Below are 17671 nucleotides of genomic sequence, written 5' to 3'. Positions count from 1 at the left end.
CTATTTTGATTCATTTTTCACACCCAATTGCAAAATATATATGTGTGTATATGTATCTGAAATTGTGCATTTAATGGGAATGGAGCAGTGTGGAGCACGCAGGGTTTTGTTTGTGGGTCCAGGATGCAGGTATTCTGGTGGGAGTCTTACACAAATTAAACTGAATAAATCCTGTTGGCTTCTCAATAACAAGTGAAGTGAAAAACCTTGCTAATATGATGAGTGTTGACAGTCAATACAGATAATTTGCCTCAAAGTAGATTTCTGGAGCTGGATTACATAAATTAGCTGTCTATGATGGTTAAATTACCTGAATTATTGTCCATGCTCTGTTTTACTCTGTGTTAAAAGAAACAGCAGCTTTCTAATGAGCCAAAACTGACAATACAGTTGACCCTTGAACAGTAGGGGTTTGAACTTCATAGGTCCACTTATATGCGCATTTATTTTTTGATAAATACACTACAGTAATCTAAATCTATCTTCTCTTCCTTATGCTTTTCTTAGTAATATTTTCTTTTCTCTAGCTTACTTGATTGTAAGAATAGTATATAATACACGTAACATATAAAATAAGTGTTAACTGACTGTTTATGTTATTTTAAGGCTTCCAATCAACATTAGGCTATCAGTGTATTAGTCTTGGGGAGTCAGAAGCTACATGCGAATTTCGACTGGGTGGGGAGTGTTGGCTCTCCTGATCCCTGCATTACTCAAGGGTCAGCTCTAGTTTGAGGTGTTTTCGTCCCTGAAAAATGTCAAAGTAAGCCCTTAAAGATAACTGAGATGATAAAACTTCGAGACAAAACAAATTCTGAAAGAAGGACATCTGGTTGCACCCGGAGAGGCATTAGCATATATGTGTCATATTCACCAATATGAAGGCAGTTATAGGTTTCTTGATATGTATTAAAGGCTACCTAGAACTTAAATTACCTCAGATTTGACTGGGGCGAAAAGTGTTGACACATTTATTCATCCTCATTAATCTTCATGTAGCCTGAATAACTTGAGCAAGTTCTACCCCACTGGCTTTGATATGCAGATGAACTGTGAAAATTAAGCTGACTAACAATTCCATTTCAATTTATAATTGTCCAAGCTTTACATTCTCTAATCCCTTTTAAGTTTCATGAAGCTGCAAACTCTAGACTCCAAAAGAAATGACGTAAAGCTAGAAATGTTTCCTTTTCATAAGCACACCAAAGGATTTTCTTTAATCAGGTCAAAACAAAATATTTGCTTACTCTGAAGTAGTGAATGATGGAATAGAGTCTTCTGAAATTTAAATGAAGGGGTGGGAAAGATAAGAAGAACAAACAGTAGAAATTAATGATTCCCTATAACTCTTTTCTTATTAACTAATCCCACAGATCCTTGAGTTGTCATCCGTAGTCAGTGTATGTCTGCTAAGTCTTTCCTCTAGGCTGGAGGTATACACAGCAGAGTAAGTAAGAAGAGATCCTTCTTGCTCACTTCCTTTCCCTGTCGTATCTCCCTTTCTACTTAGATGTGCATTCATGACAGTCTGAGTTTCAGGCTACGCCACAGACAGACCTTTCCCCTGAGCCGAGCTGTGAGAAAGGAGCGCTCTTATTATGAAACAGGGGGATCTGTCTGCACAGTATGGAACACACATGGCATTTCAGGGAAAAGAACAACCTGTACTGTCTCAAAAGTAGTGTTTACAAGTTCCTATGGAGCCCTCTCTGTCCCAATGTCCCAAGGGGAATAGGACAGAATAGCAATATCTTTAATGGTCTGAGGAGGAAAATGGGCAGAAAATGAAAGAAAGTTGACAGGGAATGAAAGAAATGAGTTATTTAAAAATATTGCACAGATGTACCATATTGCCCCCAGCAAATCTGTAGATCATTTCCAAGAATGCAGAGAGTATTTGAAACATTAAAAAAAGAAAAAGCCTAGAGAAAGCACACAAAAAACTTCCACATTCTCTTGGGATAAAATTCATATGCCAAAAATGCAATAATAAGATATACTGAAATTGATTAAAAAATATAGATGATATAAAGGCAAGTTTATGGGTTTTTTTTTTTTTTGGTCTTCTTTTTTCTTGCATTTTATAGCATGTACTGCCTAAATTGCATTTTAAAAAATTTGGTGTTAAAATGCATTTTCTTTCCTTATTTTTATAGAAATCTGATTTTCTAAAGGCAACCAGCTTTCTTCCAGTGGCATGAGGTTTCTTTAGGATCGAGGGGCTAAAGCAGATCCCGATTTTGGCAGGATGGTTATCTTCCCCTCAACAGTGGAAAGGAAGTCTCCTTTGAAAATTCATCCTCCAACATTGAATCTGCTGGATCAGGAGTGTAGCCAGATATTTGAAAATACCACCAGTTCTAGCAAGCATATGTATTCTATCAACGATAGATCTAGTCTCATGTCATTAATTTCTATTCTTTCCGCAGTCCATTATAGCCATTCTGTGGCATGGTTTAAGGAAATGCTTCAATTCTAAATTAATGAGGTGCTCTAGCCATTACATGGAAAGGGCAGGGAACCCACATTAAAACACTAAAATATCTTTTCTATAACAGGGATAACTACTCCGTTCTCTTCAATTTACCATGAATTTAACTAACATGTGTTTAATCCCTTTATTCTGTTCTTTTTCAAGAAAACGGGATCAGTGAGACTAACTGGGTTGCCAAATTTCCAGGTAATTAGTGACATTTCATACGTATTTTTCGATTTACTCCCAAATAGGCAGTCCAGCCAGTCATGTCACAGTCGTGTAGGCTCCCTTCCCCACTCCTGACACCTCAGGTGTGTAACTTTACTCTGCCTTGGGCAATAGCAGGCTTTATGGGAACCATTTAGAATGGTCAAGGGCATAAAGGAAATATATGCCGAAAGGGTGATCTTTTATAACCACTATATTCAAGTCAGGATTTGGTCTGACACTGAAATACACTTACTCAATGTAATTTATAGATAGTATGTAGTTACTGAGTTTGAGAAATATCAGATCAATAGCCTGGGAGACAAATGGTGATATAACCAACTTCACTCAAACTACTGACAGATGGACAGAAGGGTGACGATGTGCTATCCTTTTCTGCATTGTGGCAGGGTATAAAAAGAATATAAAAAGAAGGACCAACAGCACTTTTCTTTCACCATATTACCTTTCCTTGACTGTCATGACATCGCCCTCTGTAAAGATATAAAAAGCAATTTCCCTAGAAGCTATCATCTTGGTTTTGGCCGGACAGATGTTTTTGTCACCCTAAACTTGGAAAAAATTCATTTACTATACATGGAACGACACCATGCTATGTTGGCCACTTTATTTGATAAAGGTGTCCTAAAAAGATTTAAGTTGATAGCTAGATACGCTCATGATTCTCTCATTAAAGATTCCTTCAAGATACCTTAATATGCCAATTAAATATTTTTAGATAGAAACCTAGAGCAAGGATCCATACAGAATTAAAAATCATACCGTCAACCATTTTTCATTTATGAATTCATTCAAGTAATTGGCAAGTGGAAGGAGAGAATACGATTCCATTTTGTGTGTTTTTTCCCTTCTTTTTTCAAAAAGATAAGGTTGATCAGGTTGGTAGGTTAGGTAAGGTGACTCTTAATTATGTCTTGTGTACTCAGCTTTACAAATAAACACAGTACTGATTTGATATAGACGAGCAAACAATGGATGTGAAGTTCAGTCTCCAGATTTTGGATCTGTGTTCTGACCTGAGTCTCCGGCCTTGCGACGAGCAACACGATTCTCTTACACTCCTCGCTCGACAGCAACGCCACTGCTTCTTCTCGATTCTGGACGTCTTCCCCATTTATCTAGAAAACAAATGAAAGTGGCACATTAGTTTCCATTTCCACAATGCTGCACACAATAAATGGCAAATATCAGCTCATTTATGGTGAACGTATGGACAATGAAGCTCACACAATGGGCTCATCTCCAGCCCCTCAGTGGTAAGTGCCTTCACTCAATTACGCGCTTACTGTAAGAGCCATATCGATCCCTGAAGGATGGCGGACATCAGAGGAAGCAGTTATGTTCATAAATGTCCAACCTGCGCCCTGGCAACATACATCTAGCAACACAATTAACCAGCCCCTGACAGGTGACGTTCATCTTTCTCCGCTCAGAGTAATGGAAGTGTCACTCTGAGATAATAGTGCTGGGGGAAGCAGGACTGGCAATACCACAACTGAAATCCGTCATCCTGCATGCCTGCTATGAGCCAATTAGAGAGCTACAGTATTATCTCTCACCAGGCAATGCTCCCAGGCCACTGCTGATTGCATTTTCATTTAATCATCTCATATTTGTGTGCGTCTGACTCAGTTGCCCCAAATCACTCTCAGGATCTCTTTCAATTGCTTAAATAATCAAAACAAGGAACAGTGCATCGGTAACATCCTCATCAACACTCCAGCTCTTTCTAAGATTCATCCATTTCCTCAAACAACAAAACTAACGAAATCTCTTAAGGCTCATCTCTTAAGTATACTTAACTTTTTAAAAATTAATACAGAGTAAAAATGGCTTTTTGAAAGAAACCAAGCTTGAGTAAACTTTGGATTAAAAAGACTCCAGTGGAATTCAATACATCTATATATATAGATATATATAGATATATATAGATACACACACACACACACATATATTTTTCCTTTTTCTAAGTTCTACAGACACAGCAAATAAGATTCCTGAAGTTTGTATGGCAAGCTACATTTTCACGTTCAAATGTATTTAGCTCCAAGTTAACTGGACTTTCTTCGGGTATTTTATATTTATTTTATTTTATTGATTGTTCAAATCCATGGAGACAATGAGATTTTTTGATCCATAGCACATAATCAAAATACGCAGAAAGAAATTTTAGTTGAAGAGGTCAAGTAATTCTATCTAAAATAAGTACTAATTATTTCAGTAAATTAAATAGAAAATGTGGCTGTACTGACTAATTTTTCAATAAGTAACATTTTTCACTACGGATTTCTGCTGAAAAGCATGAAGTAGACTAGTGAGAATTTTCTCCTCGTTTCTGGGATTCTGGGATTCTGGATGATTCTGGGATTCTGGCTGATACACAAGGACATATAATTATCGAAGCCCAGGAATCTCAACTTTGGACCACAGTAAATTATTCTTATTCCTGGACTCTCATCATACATACTGAACACAAAGAAAGCAGAAAATAAGTAAGAGTCTGGGCGGGGGGGGAATCATACAACCATATGTTGTATTTTCTTACTCTGATCAAATGCATATCACCTTTGTTTTTCACTTGTAAATGTGGATAGGAAATTCAGCTTTTACAAGTTTCAAGCGCATTTCCTTTTTTTTTGGCAACTCACAATAAAACTCATCAAATTAGAAAACAGAAGCTAGGATTCCAAAATGGTAACTAATGATAGGAAAGGGTATTTTGTGGTTTTTCATAAATATACATCTGAAAAGCTATTTTTTTTGTACTGAATCCAAGGCTTTTTCTCAAATGAAGATAAATTGGCAGTGATGGATTCCACTACACCTCCCCCCTCCCCAATTCGGTGTAGTCTGAAAATAAGGACTTGAAAATGTTTACTTTCTTTGAGCTTTGGGGGTTTACATCCATTTCATAGTAATTCTTAACACTGTGTCTGCAATGCATCTATTTGTGTATTAATCACAGACCTAATCATTCATCTTCCCTCCACTGTTGGCGTGTTTGCTCCTAGGAAGATGGAGGTGGATGTTCTCCCACAGTTTCTCTTCACCTTTTCTATTTGAAATCTAATTCTCATTACTTTTATTTGCTCAAGTATATACATCTAAATTCTGCATTTGAAGTTCATTTACCACTATCCTAAATACTCTTCATTCATGTTTATTTGATGTTACTATGATGGTCCCTATATGAAAGTGCAGATACTAGTGCCTTCCTCAGAGTGTTCTTGTAAGGATTAAATGAGTCAATACATGTCTAGGGTTGAAACAAGTGCCTGGTAAACAGGAAGTGCTCTAGGTTGCCACGTAGTGCTATTGATGTTACTGTTCTTGCTATTATTATTATTATTATTATTATTATTATTACTACTACTATAACATCATTGATGTCTATATTTCAATCCTCCATACAGGAAAGATTGTTTTCTTCTAAACAGAGCAAATATATTAAAATTCATGCACAATAATTAAGTCCATAGTAGTAAAGGTGGTTTAGTACTCTATACATCTATCTCATATGTATTTCTAACTCTTCGAGAACCATCAAGAAACAATGTGGTTGTTTTAGATTTTCAGCCCCATTACAGTTGGTACTCATCTGTCTCCTCTGTGAACTCAGCATGACCAGAGCTATGGTCTCTAGTCCTCACACTATGCCTTGTCCTGAAAGGACAGATCCCATGTTGTAGAAACACATTTACACCCAGAATCATGGGTGGAATGAAATGAATTCACCATAGAAATCTGGTGTTAAAATGTAATTTATCGTTCCTCTTTCAAAACTGTGTCTTTAGCCCACCGGTTGGTAGATCCTATTGAACTCAGGACATGAGTTTGACACCCAGACTGATATTGGGGCAAAAAATGCAGCCATGGGTTTCAGCAAAGAATGAAAAGATTTGAGGAATGGAATCAGATAGAGCTTTCAGCCTTCATTTGCTTTTGTTCCTGAAGGATGGCTTGTGGCTACAGGGCTGCTCGTGGGAAGGCAGTTTGCTGTGCATGACAACACCAGGCAGACATAAAGGTGAAGGACCGAGAATCACAGGGAGGAGATGAGATAGATGTGTCAGTGTGACACCACAGTTTAATGGAAGACTTTAATTTTAAGAAAAGAGAGGGAAAGAGAACCAGGAGAAAGACAACATGTACCTTTTGTTACAAGGAGGAAAATTTGTGCTAGAAAATAGGTCTTGTCTTATTATCTGTGTCTGGGCATATGTAAACATTGACTTCAAAGCAGATACTGCCTTGGCTTAGAAGAGTTTCATGGTACTACAAATCAGCCAAAATCTCACATTGGGCCCAATCTGCTGTATGTGCGTGAGTGTGTGTGTATATGTGTGTGTGTGTGCACATGTGTGCAAAACCCTAAAAGCCTAGAGATGGTTTAATATAGCTTTTTTGCTTGAATGTGCCAAATTTTACGTTACCTATATTAGCAAGTACCAGAGGTGGGTGGGCAACTAAAATTCTTGGCACCACCTATGGAATGTATTTGAAAACCCAGGATCTAAGGCAAAAGAGGAACGATCTATTTCAAGTGAGCTTATATTTTAGTATGGAAAGAAGGTGAATAATGTACAGAGATATAGAAGTGGAAAGAACAGAAGTGGGGGGCGGGGAACAGTTATCTAAGGGGAAGAAAGTAAAAAAGTAAGAACAAATGCTGGAAATAAGTTTAGGTGTAGGGCAGAGAAAGAGAGAGAAAGCTCATTTGAAGTCTTATTGTTCCACTGCTTGAGTTTTTTGCAGGATTTTGTCAGAGTAATCCTTAGGAACATGGCTGACGTTTTTGGCCAACATGAGATCAGGCTGCGACATGCAATGTTGCTATGCTCACTATCCCAAGGAGAAAATGAGAATACAGCACTCTGATCACGTAGGTTGTCTTTAATCTTTTCTCTCTGGGGCTCAGAAATGCTTGTCTTCACTCAGCATTGCAATTTTGCGAGAGGACTTCCCCATATTAATTCCTGAGGACACACCTGATACCACAAGTGTGTGGCGATGGCATGGAAGACAGAACACTTGATGGCTTGCAGAAGAAAAACACATGAGATCTAGAACATGCTCTCATGAAAGTGGTTGATGGTTTTTCTTCTGTATAATCCCTACCTTGGGCCAATCTGATGTATCTGTGTGGGTGGTGCCACTGGGTGAGGTCCCATGATATAGTACATTTAGAAAATTTTAGTTTCACAATGAGGACCAGACCATAGAAATACTCTACTTAGGTCATCATGAACAGGAAATTAAAACCACAATTGCCCTAAAGAGATTCATTTAAATAAAAGCCAGCCAGGAAACTCCAAGGATAAGAAGTAAATCCTCTCGTTCTCTCCCTCTCATCTCCCTGAGACAGGAGTCATTAATTGCTCATTACAGGGTATCCCATAATCTCCTCATCAACCATATGGGAGCTATTTGTCTATGGGTACAATTTTGTCACAGTTTTACTTAATATAATTTCACCATTACCCTTAAGACTCTTTGTTTTCTGTGTGTGCAAATAGACTTGAATTCTAGGCTTTTTAATGTGACATGTATTTGTTCATTAAGTGTGACATATTTGTCACTGAATATAAAGTAATCAGGCAGACAACGGAATTTTGTCAATCCTGCTGTTGTTTCTTCAATGAACCCACTCCATTAAGGAATGCCTTATTATCCTGCAAATATTGTATCGGAAAACTTTATCTGCCTCTAATATAGCCACGAATAAGGAAGTGTCAAAATATATAGTATGCACATATGAAAACACATGTACTTTATTTTGATCTACCTCTACTCTGAGAACTAATAGATGCAATTTTAATAACTGCATTTGTATATCTACCTTATGGGGCAGTGGTTAGCTGCATTAGGAAGGGAGCCAGTGAGGGTGCAGTACAAGGTGTCAAAAGTGGAGAGTAGATGGTCAGAGAAAGGAGTGATGACTGGAAACAAGAGAAACATGACAAAAAATAGACCCAACACATCGGAAAATGTAGCCAACTATGGTGATTTTATATTGGTGCACAAAATCTTCCAGACCTTTTAGCCACTGAGTCTTTTGTTGTATTCTTGCATTGTGCAATGATTGCTGGGCACAACAGACCCTTGAGCATCAAAAGAAGGTTACATTCTTTTTGGAGCAGCTGGGTGGCTCAGTCAGTTGAGCATCTGACTTTGGCTCATGGTTATGATCTCACAGTTTGGTTCCTGACTTCAAGCTCTGCATTGGGCTCTCTGCTATAACCACAGAGTCCGCCTTGGATCCTCTGTTCCCCTCCCTCTCTGCCCCTCCCCCGCTTGTGCTCTCTCTCAAAATTAAACAAACATTTTAAAAAAAGGTTAAATTCTTTTCAACTGAGTATTTTCAACTGTAGATGTCAACAAGGTGAACAATACATTTATAATTACTTCCAAATCAAAATAATAATAATAAAATATGTTTGGAGGTTTCATCATCTGGGTGATTCACACAAAAAAATGTGCCCTTATTTTTTAATGAGGCTGTATCAGTAAAGCTTTACTACAGATTTGATTCATCTATCCTATTACCTTTTCCACTAAATACCTATGTTTCATTCATTCATTTATTCATGTGTGATTGAGAAAGACATCGAAAATATGGTAGCAAACAAGACTGTGCCTTGGTTACCTGATTTCCCTTCCCCTGATATAGCCTATGACACATTCCATTTTGTTAAACTACAGGTCGCCACTTAGGGAGCAATAGAAATAGAAGTTACATATTCTTGAAGTTTCTGAAAAATTAGTAGGACCATGAATGACCACTAATTCATACTTTTATTCTTTCCTAATTGGAGCCTTAGTAGAGGGTCCTTGATGGAAAAGGAGTTCCGCAGCATCTAGCTAGAGAAGAGGAAGGGTATGAAGAAGTGCTGTGAATCAGTGAGTTGTACTCCGAAGAAAGGAAAGACTAACAGAAGGCTGGGCAGAATAACCTTCTGGTATGTGCCCAGGGCAGCGAGAACACACTTCTATCATGACAATGCCACACTGCATCGTAATCATCTGTGTATGCAGCTGTCTTCCTAACTACCCCTGGAGTGCCCCAAATGCTGGGATGGCATCTTGTCTATTTTTGAAGCCTTCATTCTAGGCACAGTGTTGAATCCATTCGCATCAAATGCAAAGAAACATTCTTCAGGGGTTTGCATTTAGGAAGGAGAAATGGGAACTGTAGGTCTATCACAAAGACTAAAAGCTATATGGAATGTTTTAACAGTTTATAGCTCCCTCACTTCGGCTTTTAAGTCATCTTCCCCACTTCGTAGTTGTGATCTGCAGTGAAACTCAACCCTGACAGGCCTCTGTTATTAACTTGGATTAATCTGGACACAAAAGGTGGGGAGTTGTGTGTCTTTCTGTAGCCATTCTGCATGGGAAAGGACTCAGAGGAGACAGAGGGGGTCAAGGTGGGTTTAGGGCGGAAAGTGGCATTCAGCGTTATTCCTAATTTGGCCTGGAATTCTTACCAGCTCCACCTCCCCTCTTATGAGCTGCTCATCATCTTTAAACTGAAATTTAAATAGTCTCTATGTTTTCACATTTCCATGAGGAAAAGAAGGCGTTCCCCTCCACCCGTCCCCAGCAACAAATAAAATTCTTCAGACTTCTAGACTTTCATATAGCAATGGAACACAGGAATCCATATTTACCTAATTTATTCTGGAAAAGGCAGCAGTCACTGATGCTGCTGCTGCTGGTAGTAATACAAGTTAATGTTTATTACTCACCACGCCGTGTGCGAAGCATATCACATGCATAATCACATTTAACCTTTGCAACAATACGTTTTATTATTATCATATTTTAAGATGAGGAAACAGGCTTACGATGAGAGGTTAAGTAATGTGCTCGGGTAAGGGGTGGTGCTGGAAGTTGAAGAGGAGTTATCCAAGTCCAGAGATGATGCCTCAATCACTAATTATTAGCTAATAATTCTTAATGAATGGTATCATCCTCATTTTAAAAACATTTTTACTTGATAGCTTCGTGTTTTGTGAATGTTAATATCTAGAAAAGACAAATTCTTTTCCTAGTTTTTTATAAAAAACTAAATAGAATTGAAACTACTGAACAAACAGTAGGAAACTAGAGGAAATGACTATGCCACATACTTGCAAAATACGATCCCCTTCTCGAATTCGGCCATCTTTGGCAGCAATGCTATTTGGATCTACCTGTAATGGAGAAAACACACATCTTCAACTGGATATGCAATATTTCCCCAGAAACTTAAAAATATGGTTAAAAATATGTTTAGTAACCTGGTTCAAAATTCTCTACTGATTTACACAATGCATGTCAAATTTTTCTGTCAAATATCACTGATTCTAAAAATATAAATTGACTACTTTAGAATTAATAATAATACAATTAAAGAGAACTAGAGCAGAACTTAATTTGAAGACCATTCTTCTCTCTCTCCCTCCCTTTTCCTCTTTCCTCCCTTCCTCCTTCCACCTCTCCCTCCTCCCTCCATTCTTTCTCTCTCTCCTTTCTTCCATCTTCCCTCCCTCCTCTTTCTTTTTTCTTTTCTTTTCTCTCTTTCTTTCTTTCTTTCTTTCTTTCTTTCTTTCTTTCTTTCTTTCTTTCTTTCTTTCTTTCTTTCTTTCTTCTCTCCCTTCTTCTCCCCTCTTCTCCCCTCTTCTCCCCTCCCCTCCTCTCCTCTCCTCTCCTTTCTCATTTTTTTTTTTTTTACATCCATTCACTTATTTCTGTATCCAGACCGTCAGGTATGGTCTTCAGCGGACATGATCTCTAGCAGATGTTAATACTAGAATTCTCTGGACTCAGGAAATTTGCTTTCTACTAGAGTAATCTTTAAATCCTGGTTTAGTGGTCTTAGAAAAGCTGACAGCTATACAATAAGTCCATACTTATTAAAGAAATTTCTGTCTCATGAGCACATTAATTTATAGAGATTTATAATTGATGTTGCTCAAAAAATGAAAAAAAATCCTATCCATGTAGATTATTACTAGGCTCTACCTTACATTACAGGGTAAAGTTATTAACTATAAGTTATTTTAGAATAAATAGATATTTAAGACTCTATTTAGAGTTTACCAACATTTTAATGGGCCAAACACAGTTCACTGGGGGTAATACCATCTATCACATTTTACATGATGGCTCTAAGCCATTTATTTGAACTTATTACATCAAAGCTTTTATTTCAAGCAAAGTATTTCAAGTATAGCCATGAGGTTGATCCATCCTGTCCAGATGTTTGATATTACTTTCTTATCCACCTAATAAGTGAATTTTAAGTGATCAATTAAGAACAAAGACAGTATAATTACATGTAAGATGTATAAGGAAAATATTCCTTCCAAGTACATATGTTCAATTCCTGTGGCTTCTTTATGATCCCTGGAAAGTTAAGCCCCAAAGCTGACATATATAAATAGTAAATAAGAGACTCAATAGAGGGAAGTTAGGCATGATTAATTAACTGTATCCTATTGAGAAGGCATTCACAATCTAAAACTTTACCTGCAGAACTATAATCAACCTAGTGCTTAACGTCGACATCTGTACCTCGGTACATATTACAAAGGACAATTCTGCAGGTATTTCCCTCTACTTCCTCACCATAATTAGAAGACTTATCATAGCTGTCCACTTAAAAGAGGTATATCAGTCAAATATTCTCTAGAGATTTTTCCATTGCAGGAGCCAGTCAGTAAAGTGATAAAGAGTAACATTTACATTTATAGAGCTGTGTAGTTTTCAAAGTGCATTAAATACGTTATCTTTCCCATATTCTAAACACCTCTATAAAAGCAATGAGATAGGCATTGTACCAAGTTTCTAGTTGAGGAAGCTGAAGCTGAATAAGTTAGGTAATGATTTTAAGATCATGGCCAAGAACACTTGAAACAGCATGGGACGTCAATTAGTATCTAGTTTCTCTAACTTCTTTTTCACACATATACATACATACATAGACAGTTTCACCCATATATATGCGTGTGCATACATATATATGGAGGAATAAGACAATACACATGCATCTATATGTGTGTTTGCATGTATATAATTTTTAGTCATGTGTACATATCATTAAAATAAATTACACCCTACTACTCTCAAAATGATTCTTTTGGGAGTCTTAAAAAGTCACCTATAATAATAAATTTTGCTTCACGGTTTTTCCAAGGTAATTAACACTAAGAATGTTTCACATTTAAGTATCTCACTTTCTGACAGTGATTATGGGGTTGAATAAAACAAACTTATAGATACACTCCTTGGATATTCAAGTTTATCAATCCTGCCAGCAGAGTAAAATATGTGACATCTGTGATATTAGATTTAACACGCAATTAGTCAGTGCTCTTGTTAACAGCACTGATAAAGGGAATGGAAGGACAAACGTTTTCTCATTGAAAACTTTGCTTGAATTTCTGCATCCTTAGGGAATTTATTCAAATTCAGGCAATGTTCCCATTTTTGCACTTTTCCTTACTGGGATTCTGTGGTGAAAGTGTCCACATTAAACAGGCTGATAATAATTACATTACCTGGGCAACATAATTTACTTTCCTAATTGAAAGTGACAAGTACTGGAACATGGCCAATTCTTCACATTCAAGCCTCCCAAGGATTTTCTCATTGCCAGTCATTTGACTCCATTCCTCAGAGTCTCCCTCCCCCTTCTTACCCTCCTCGGCATTTCTTACCTCGCTGACATAAATGCCCGTGTCTTCTTCATCATCCGTTCGGTAACAGACTGTCAGGCCCAGCTTCTCTTGACTGCTAACACGACACAGCTCGACCTCCTGAGAGAAAAACACACATAGAACGACATTTATCTCAGAGAGAAATCCCACAGCAGAATGGAGAACTCACTGATACTCTCCGGGTCATGTTGGGAGCTTTTCGTAATTATTGCCCAGCATTTGAAATTAACTTATGTTACCAGGATCACCCAAATTTACCTTCAATGTGTATTTCTGTATGTATATTCAAGCCAATGTTTCAAATTTTCATTGTACAATTGGAGAGATAAGTGCAATTCTTTTGTATCAAATCATAAACTGAAAACCCCTTAAAATTATACAATAAAATATAAAATATGCACAAATCAATAAGATGGAATCAATAAAATATCTGAGACTGTCAAAGTAGGCAGAGAAATGTTCATAAAAATATTGGGAGATACTGTGATTTTATTTATATTTTAATAAAACAAAGTCCAAATACAAAAATACTACATTGGACTTTATCAATTCTTCTTTTGAGTTTTGTACAGTATGATAATAAGAAAGTGTTTTGTGTAGCCCAGGCCAAGGTTTTCTATTATTTTGTAGATGCTCTCACCCTTGGAATGAAATGGGTTCATTCAGGCTGAAGGGAGAGACATCAGCAGTCATATGGGCAGAGGCAATGATTCAAAATGTAGCAGTAAATGAACATGGAAACACATTTACTGAAACACATGGCTAAGGGGCTTGAAATGTCAGTCCTTAGGTAATGTATATTGAATCTATTTCCTGATTTATGTTCAGTAAAATAATAATAAATTTCAGTGTACTTCATTTTTATATAATGAAATAGACTTGTACTACTCTCAGAAACAGATGACTTTAGGATAAATCGCTTAATTCCAAGCACTAAAAGACAAATTGATGTTCTCATCATGGGGAACTTGTTTCTAATTGGATGAAGAGTATATAACTTTTTGTAAAAAAATAATTAAGTAGGCTTTCCTCTTTAGTGGGAGACGGATTGTGTGTGTATGTGTGTATGCATGTGTGTATGTGAATGAAAAGAAGGTTATTAAGTTTGATTATAGTAAGAATCTATTTAACTGTGTTTTATCTGAAACAGTTACCAGGACTAAATAAAAGAAAAATCACCTAACTTCAAACAAGAGGATATTTTCCACTATTCTCTGCTACATTTGAAGAAGGATCCTCCCTTTCAATTTGATATCTCAATGAAGGCTTTGCCATTGGAAAATAACCATTTGATTTTAATGACATGCTATAAACCATAGGTAAATCCTTAGCCAGGGGAGACCCTCATAAGCTCTACTGACCAATACTTTCATAGCTGATAGCAAACAAAACAAAATTTAGATCCTCTGTCCTGAGATAGGTACCATAAATTGCTGAACTTCAGGAAACTATGAAGAATGACTTTCTAACTGGTGAAAAAGGGCATGGTGAGTGCTAAACAGTAAAGAAAAAAAGGTGGTAAACCCTTTCACCTTGGGGAAGAATAGGAACCAATGGTATGATTTGGCACTGGAAGTAAAAAGTATATACTAAGCAAGGGTATTTTCAAAACTGGGCATAATTAATGCCTCCAGAGGGAAAGAACACTTGACTGAAACTGTAACATTAGGAAGAAATTACAACAACAAAAGAGCTTCAATTACAGCAGTGCAGTATACAGTTAAAGAGTAAAGAAGCTTATGATTCCTAAGAGACCTACAAGGAAACCTAAACACTCCATAAAGAACTGAGATTGGGACCTTTAAATTAAAGCAAATGAGGAGCTGTAGTCAAAACTAAAATGCATTGACTTTCAGTGTCCTTCCAATAGCAGGGGAGAAACTCCCTGTGCTGTGGGAAGACATTTGTAGAAGGAGCTTTGCTTTTGTGAGTGTTTTCTCTACATTCTCAATGCCGTGCCACGGCTTTGGTGTTTGCTTAGAAGAGGCATGATGAAATGTTTTACAATAAAATGGAACCAATCTATTTAGATAAGAAAGGCAGAATCCACCAATAAGATTTCAGTGCCACAGATCAAAGCATCTACTCAAGAATCACAAGGAAAAGAAGACTAAGATCCTGGGCCAACATAATTTTTCAATATGGTCATCGTATTGGACCTAAGCAAAAGTGTAGAATAGGTCTCAAAGTTTCCTCCACCATCTTTCATTTTGACATCCCATTTTTTTTTTCAATTTTATTTTTTATTTTTTAAAATTAAGATCCAAATGAGTTAGCATATAGTGAAACAATGATTTCAGGAGTAGATTCCTTAATGCCCCTGACCCATTTAGCCCATCCCCCCTCCCACAGCCCCTCCCGTAACCCTCAGTTTGATCTCCATATTTATGAGCCTCTTCGGTTTTGTCCCCCTCCCTGTTTCGATATTATTTCTGACATCCCATTTTAAAGACACTCAGCACCCTCCTACTTCTTTCTAACTGCGTGGAGTTCCTAGAGATATGCCTATCCAGGCAGTCATTGGAATTTCAGGTTTGCCATCTTACCGATCCCCTAGAAAAATTGGGCGTCTAATGTTATCTTCTATTCTCTCACAAGTAGCTCTTAGGATATAAAGAAAATTGACAAATTATTTCTTAAAGAGATCATCACTAATAATTATTTTTCATTAGATTTTTAATTTGAATTCCAGCATGTTCAACATACGGTGTTATATTAATTTCAGGGGTACAATATAGTGATCCAACAATTCTATACATTACTCTGTGGTCATTGTAATAAAATACTCTTAATCCCCATCACCTGTTTCACCCATCCCCCCACCCAAGGGCAACCACGTATTTGTTCTCTATAGTTAAGAGTCTGATTCTTGCATTAATAATGATTTTAAATGTTGCCCACTTAGGGTTTGGCTTATACTAATAAAGGCTGGAAATACAAAGCCTTAATTCAAAGGACTAAACTTGTGGTGGTAGGATTCCAGGCTCTGAAGGAGGCTCAAGTGAGATTTCCTGGATCCCACAAACCATCCGACACCAGTAACGAATGTGGACTTGCCATTAGTTCTTTGGTTGAGAATGTTTCAGACACTGCCTATTTCCTATTAGTACAACAGAAGCATACATTTTGGAATCAAAGTAACTTTAATTCTATGATGAAATAACTTCTAAGCAGCTACCTGTGGAGCATTTTGTTCATATGAGGCAAAGGTGGCTTTGTAAAGCCTGATTACCTGAAAGAAATTCTCTAGTACAGGTTTAATTTAGTATTCCTTTCACAAAGCACACAAGCCTCTGACTTCTGAAGAAACAACCTCCTGGTAATAGAGAATGTTTTCCCTAACAACTTTCATACCTTTCCCTCTGTCACTAGCAAGCTGTTTGATGAAAAACATAAAAGTGAAATGCTACCTCTGTACATTTTCTCCAAAGAGACAATTCACAGGTGTATACGAATCAAAGCCAGACATGCACGATGGTGCTGCTAACCATCCTGAAGTCATTTGTGACTGGAGTAGAAGAGTCACTTCATATACCTGGTAAAACTACATTCATCTGGCTTAAATGTGCTTTAAGATGCTATGTTTTGGGAACATGTATAAAGTCCCTTTAAAAAATAAAAGCATAGTTTCTAATCCTGTGAGAAACTAATTGCATGGAAACTGAGGGTGGAGTAGAAGGTTAAAGTTAGTAAAGCTTGCCGTGAAACATCCTTCCAATCGTAGAAAGAATGGGATTTATACATAAATCAGTTGCCCTACAGTACTGTGAAACTTTTACATATTTTATTTTTGGGTCTAACGAGAAACCAGGAACTTAAAAAGAAAAAAACAATCCATACTTTTGCTTTCTAGATACGACTATGTTGTTGGAGGAAGAATGCGGCTTGAAAGTACCTTCAATGGCTTTTAAGGCAAACTGTTTCCAAACCCTAAAGAGCTCTGAGGCCCAAGCCATGAAGAGAAAATTTCAGAGGCAACCAGTACTATGTAAGTCTGAAGATGAACCAGGGCCAGACAGGATGGTCATTGATGTCAACTGATAATCACAGGAAACAGGGGATACAGGGGTCTATTGTATCCATATCTTCCTTTTATTTTATTTTATTTATTATTTTTTTTATTTAATTTATTTTATATTCCTGGTTTATATTTATACGACAACAGATACACTACTATACAAGCTTAGTATTAATCATATATCATTGTCTTACATTTTGTAATGTTGATTAGTAACTAGTGGAATACCATGCTGAGTTGTTCCAA

The 17671-nt window shown here is 37.0% G+C and overlaps 1 protein-coding gene across 2 annotated transcripts in view; it reads right to left on the bottom strand.

The window, feature by feature from the left end:
• PDZRN4 (PDZ domain containing ring finger 4) overlaps positions 1 to 17671 on the bottom strand; it is a 371623-nt gene that overhangs the window by 7838 nt on the left and 346114 nt on the right. For both annotated transcript variants that reach the window (XM_023256948.2, XM_019834828.3), the window contains 3 exons: positions 13408 to 13506; positions 10837 to 10899; positions 3721 to 3822 (listed from right to left, as the gene is read on the bottom strand). In XM_023256948.2, the coding sequence (XP_023112716.2) occupies positions 3721 to 3822; positions 10837 to 10899; positions 13408 to 13506 (264 nt within the window). The remainder of the gene's footprint in view (positions 1 to 3720; positions 3823 to 10836; positions 10900 to 13407; positions 13507 to 17671) is intronic.

The sequence above is a fragment of the Felis catus genome, chromosome B4 (assembly GCF_018350175.1).
Source record: "Felis catus isolate Fca126 chromosome B4, F.catus_Fca126_mat1.0, whole genome shotgun sequence".
NCBI classification, from domain to species: domain Eukaryota; kingdom Metazoa; phylum Chordata; class Mammalia; order Carnivora; family Felidae; genus Felis; species Felis catus.
Note: the sequence above shows the minus strand (reverse complement) of the source record. Positions and strands in the feature narration are given on the sequence as shown.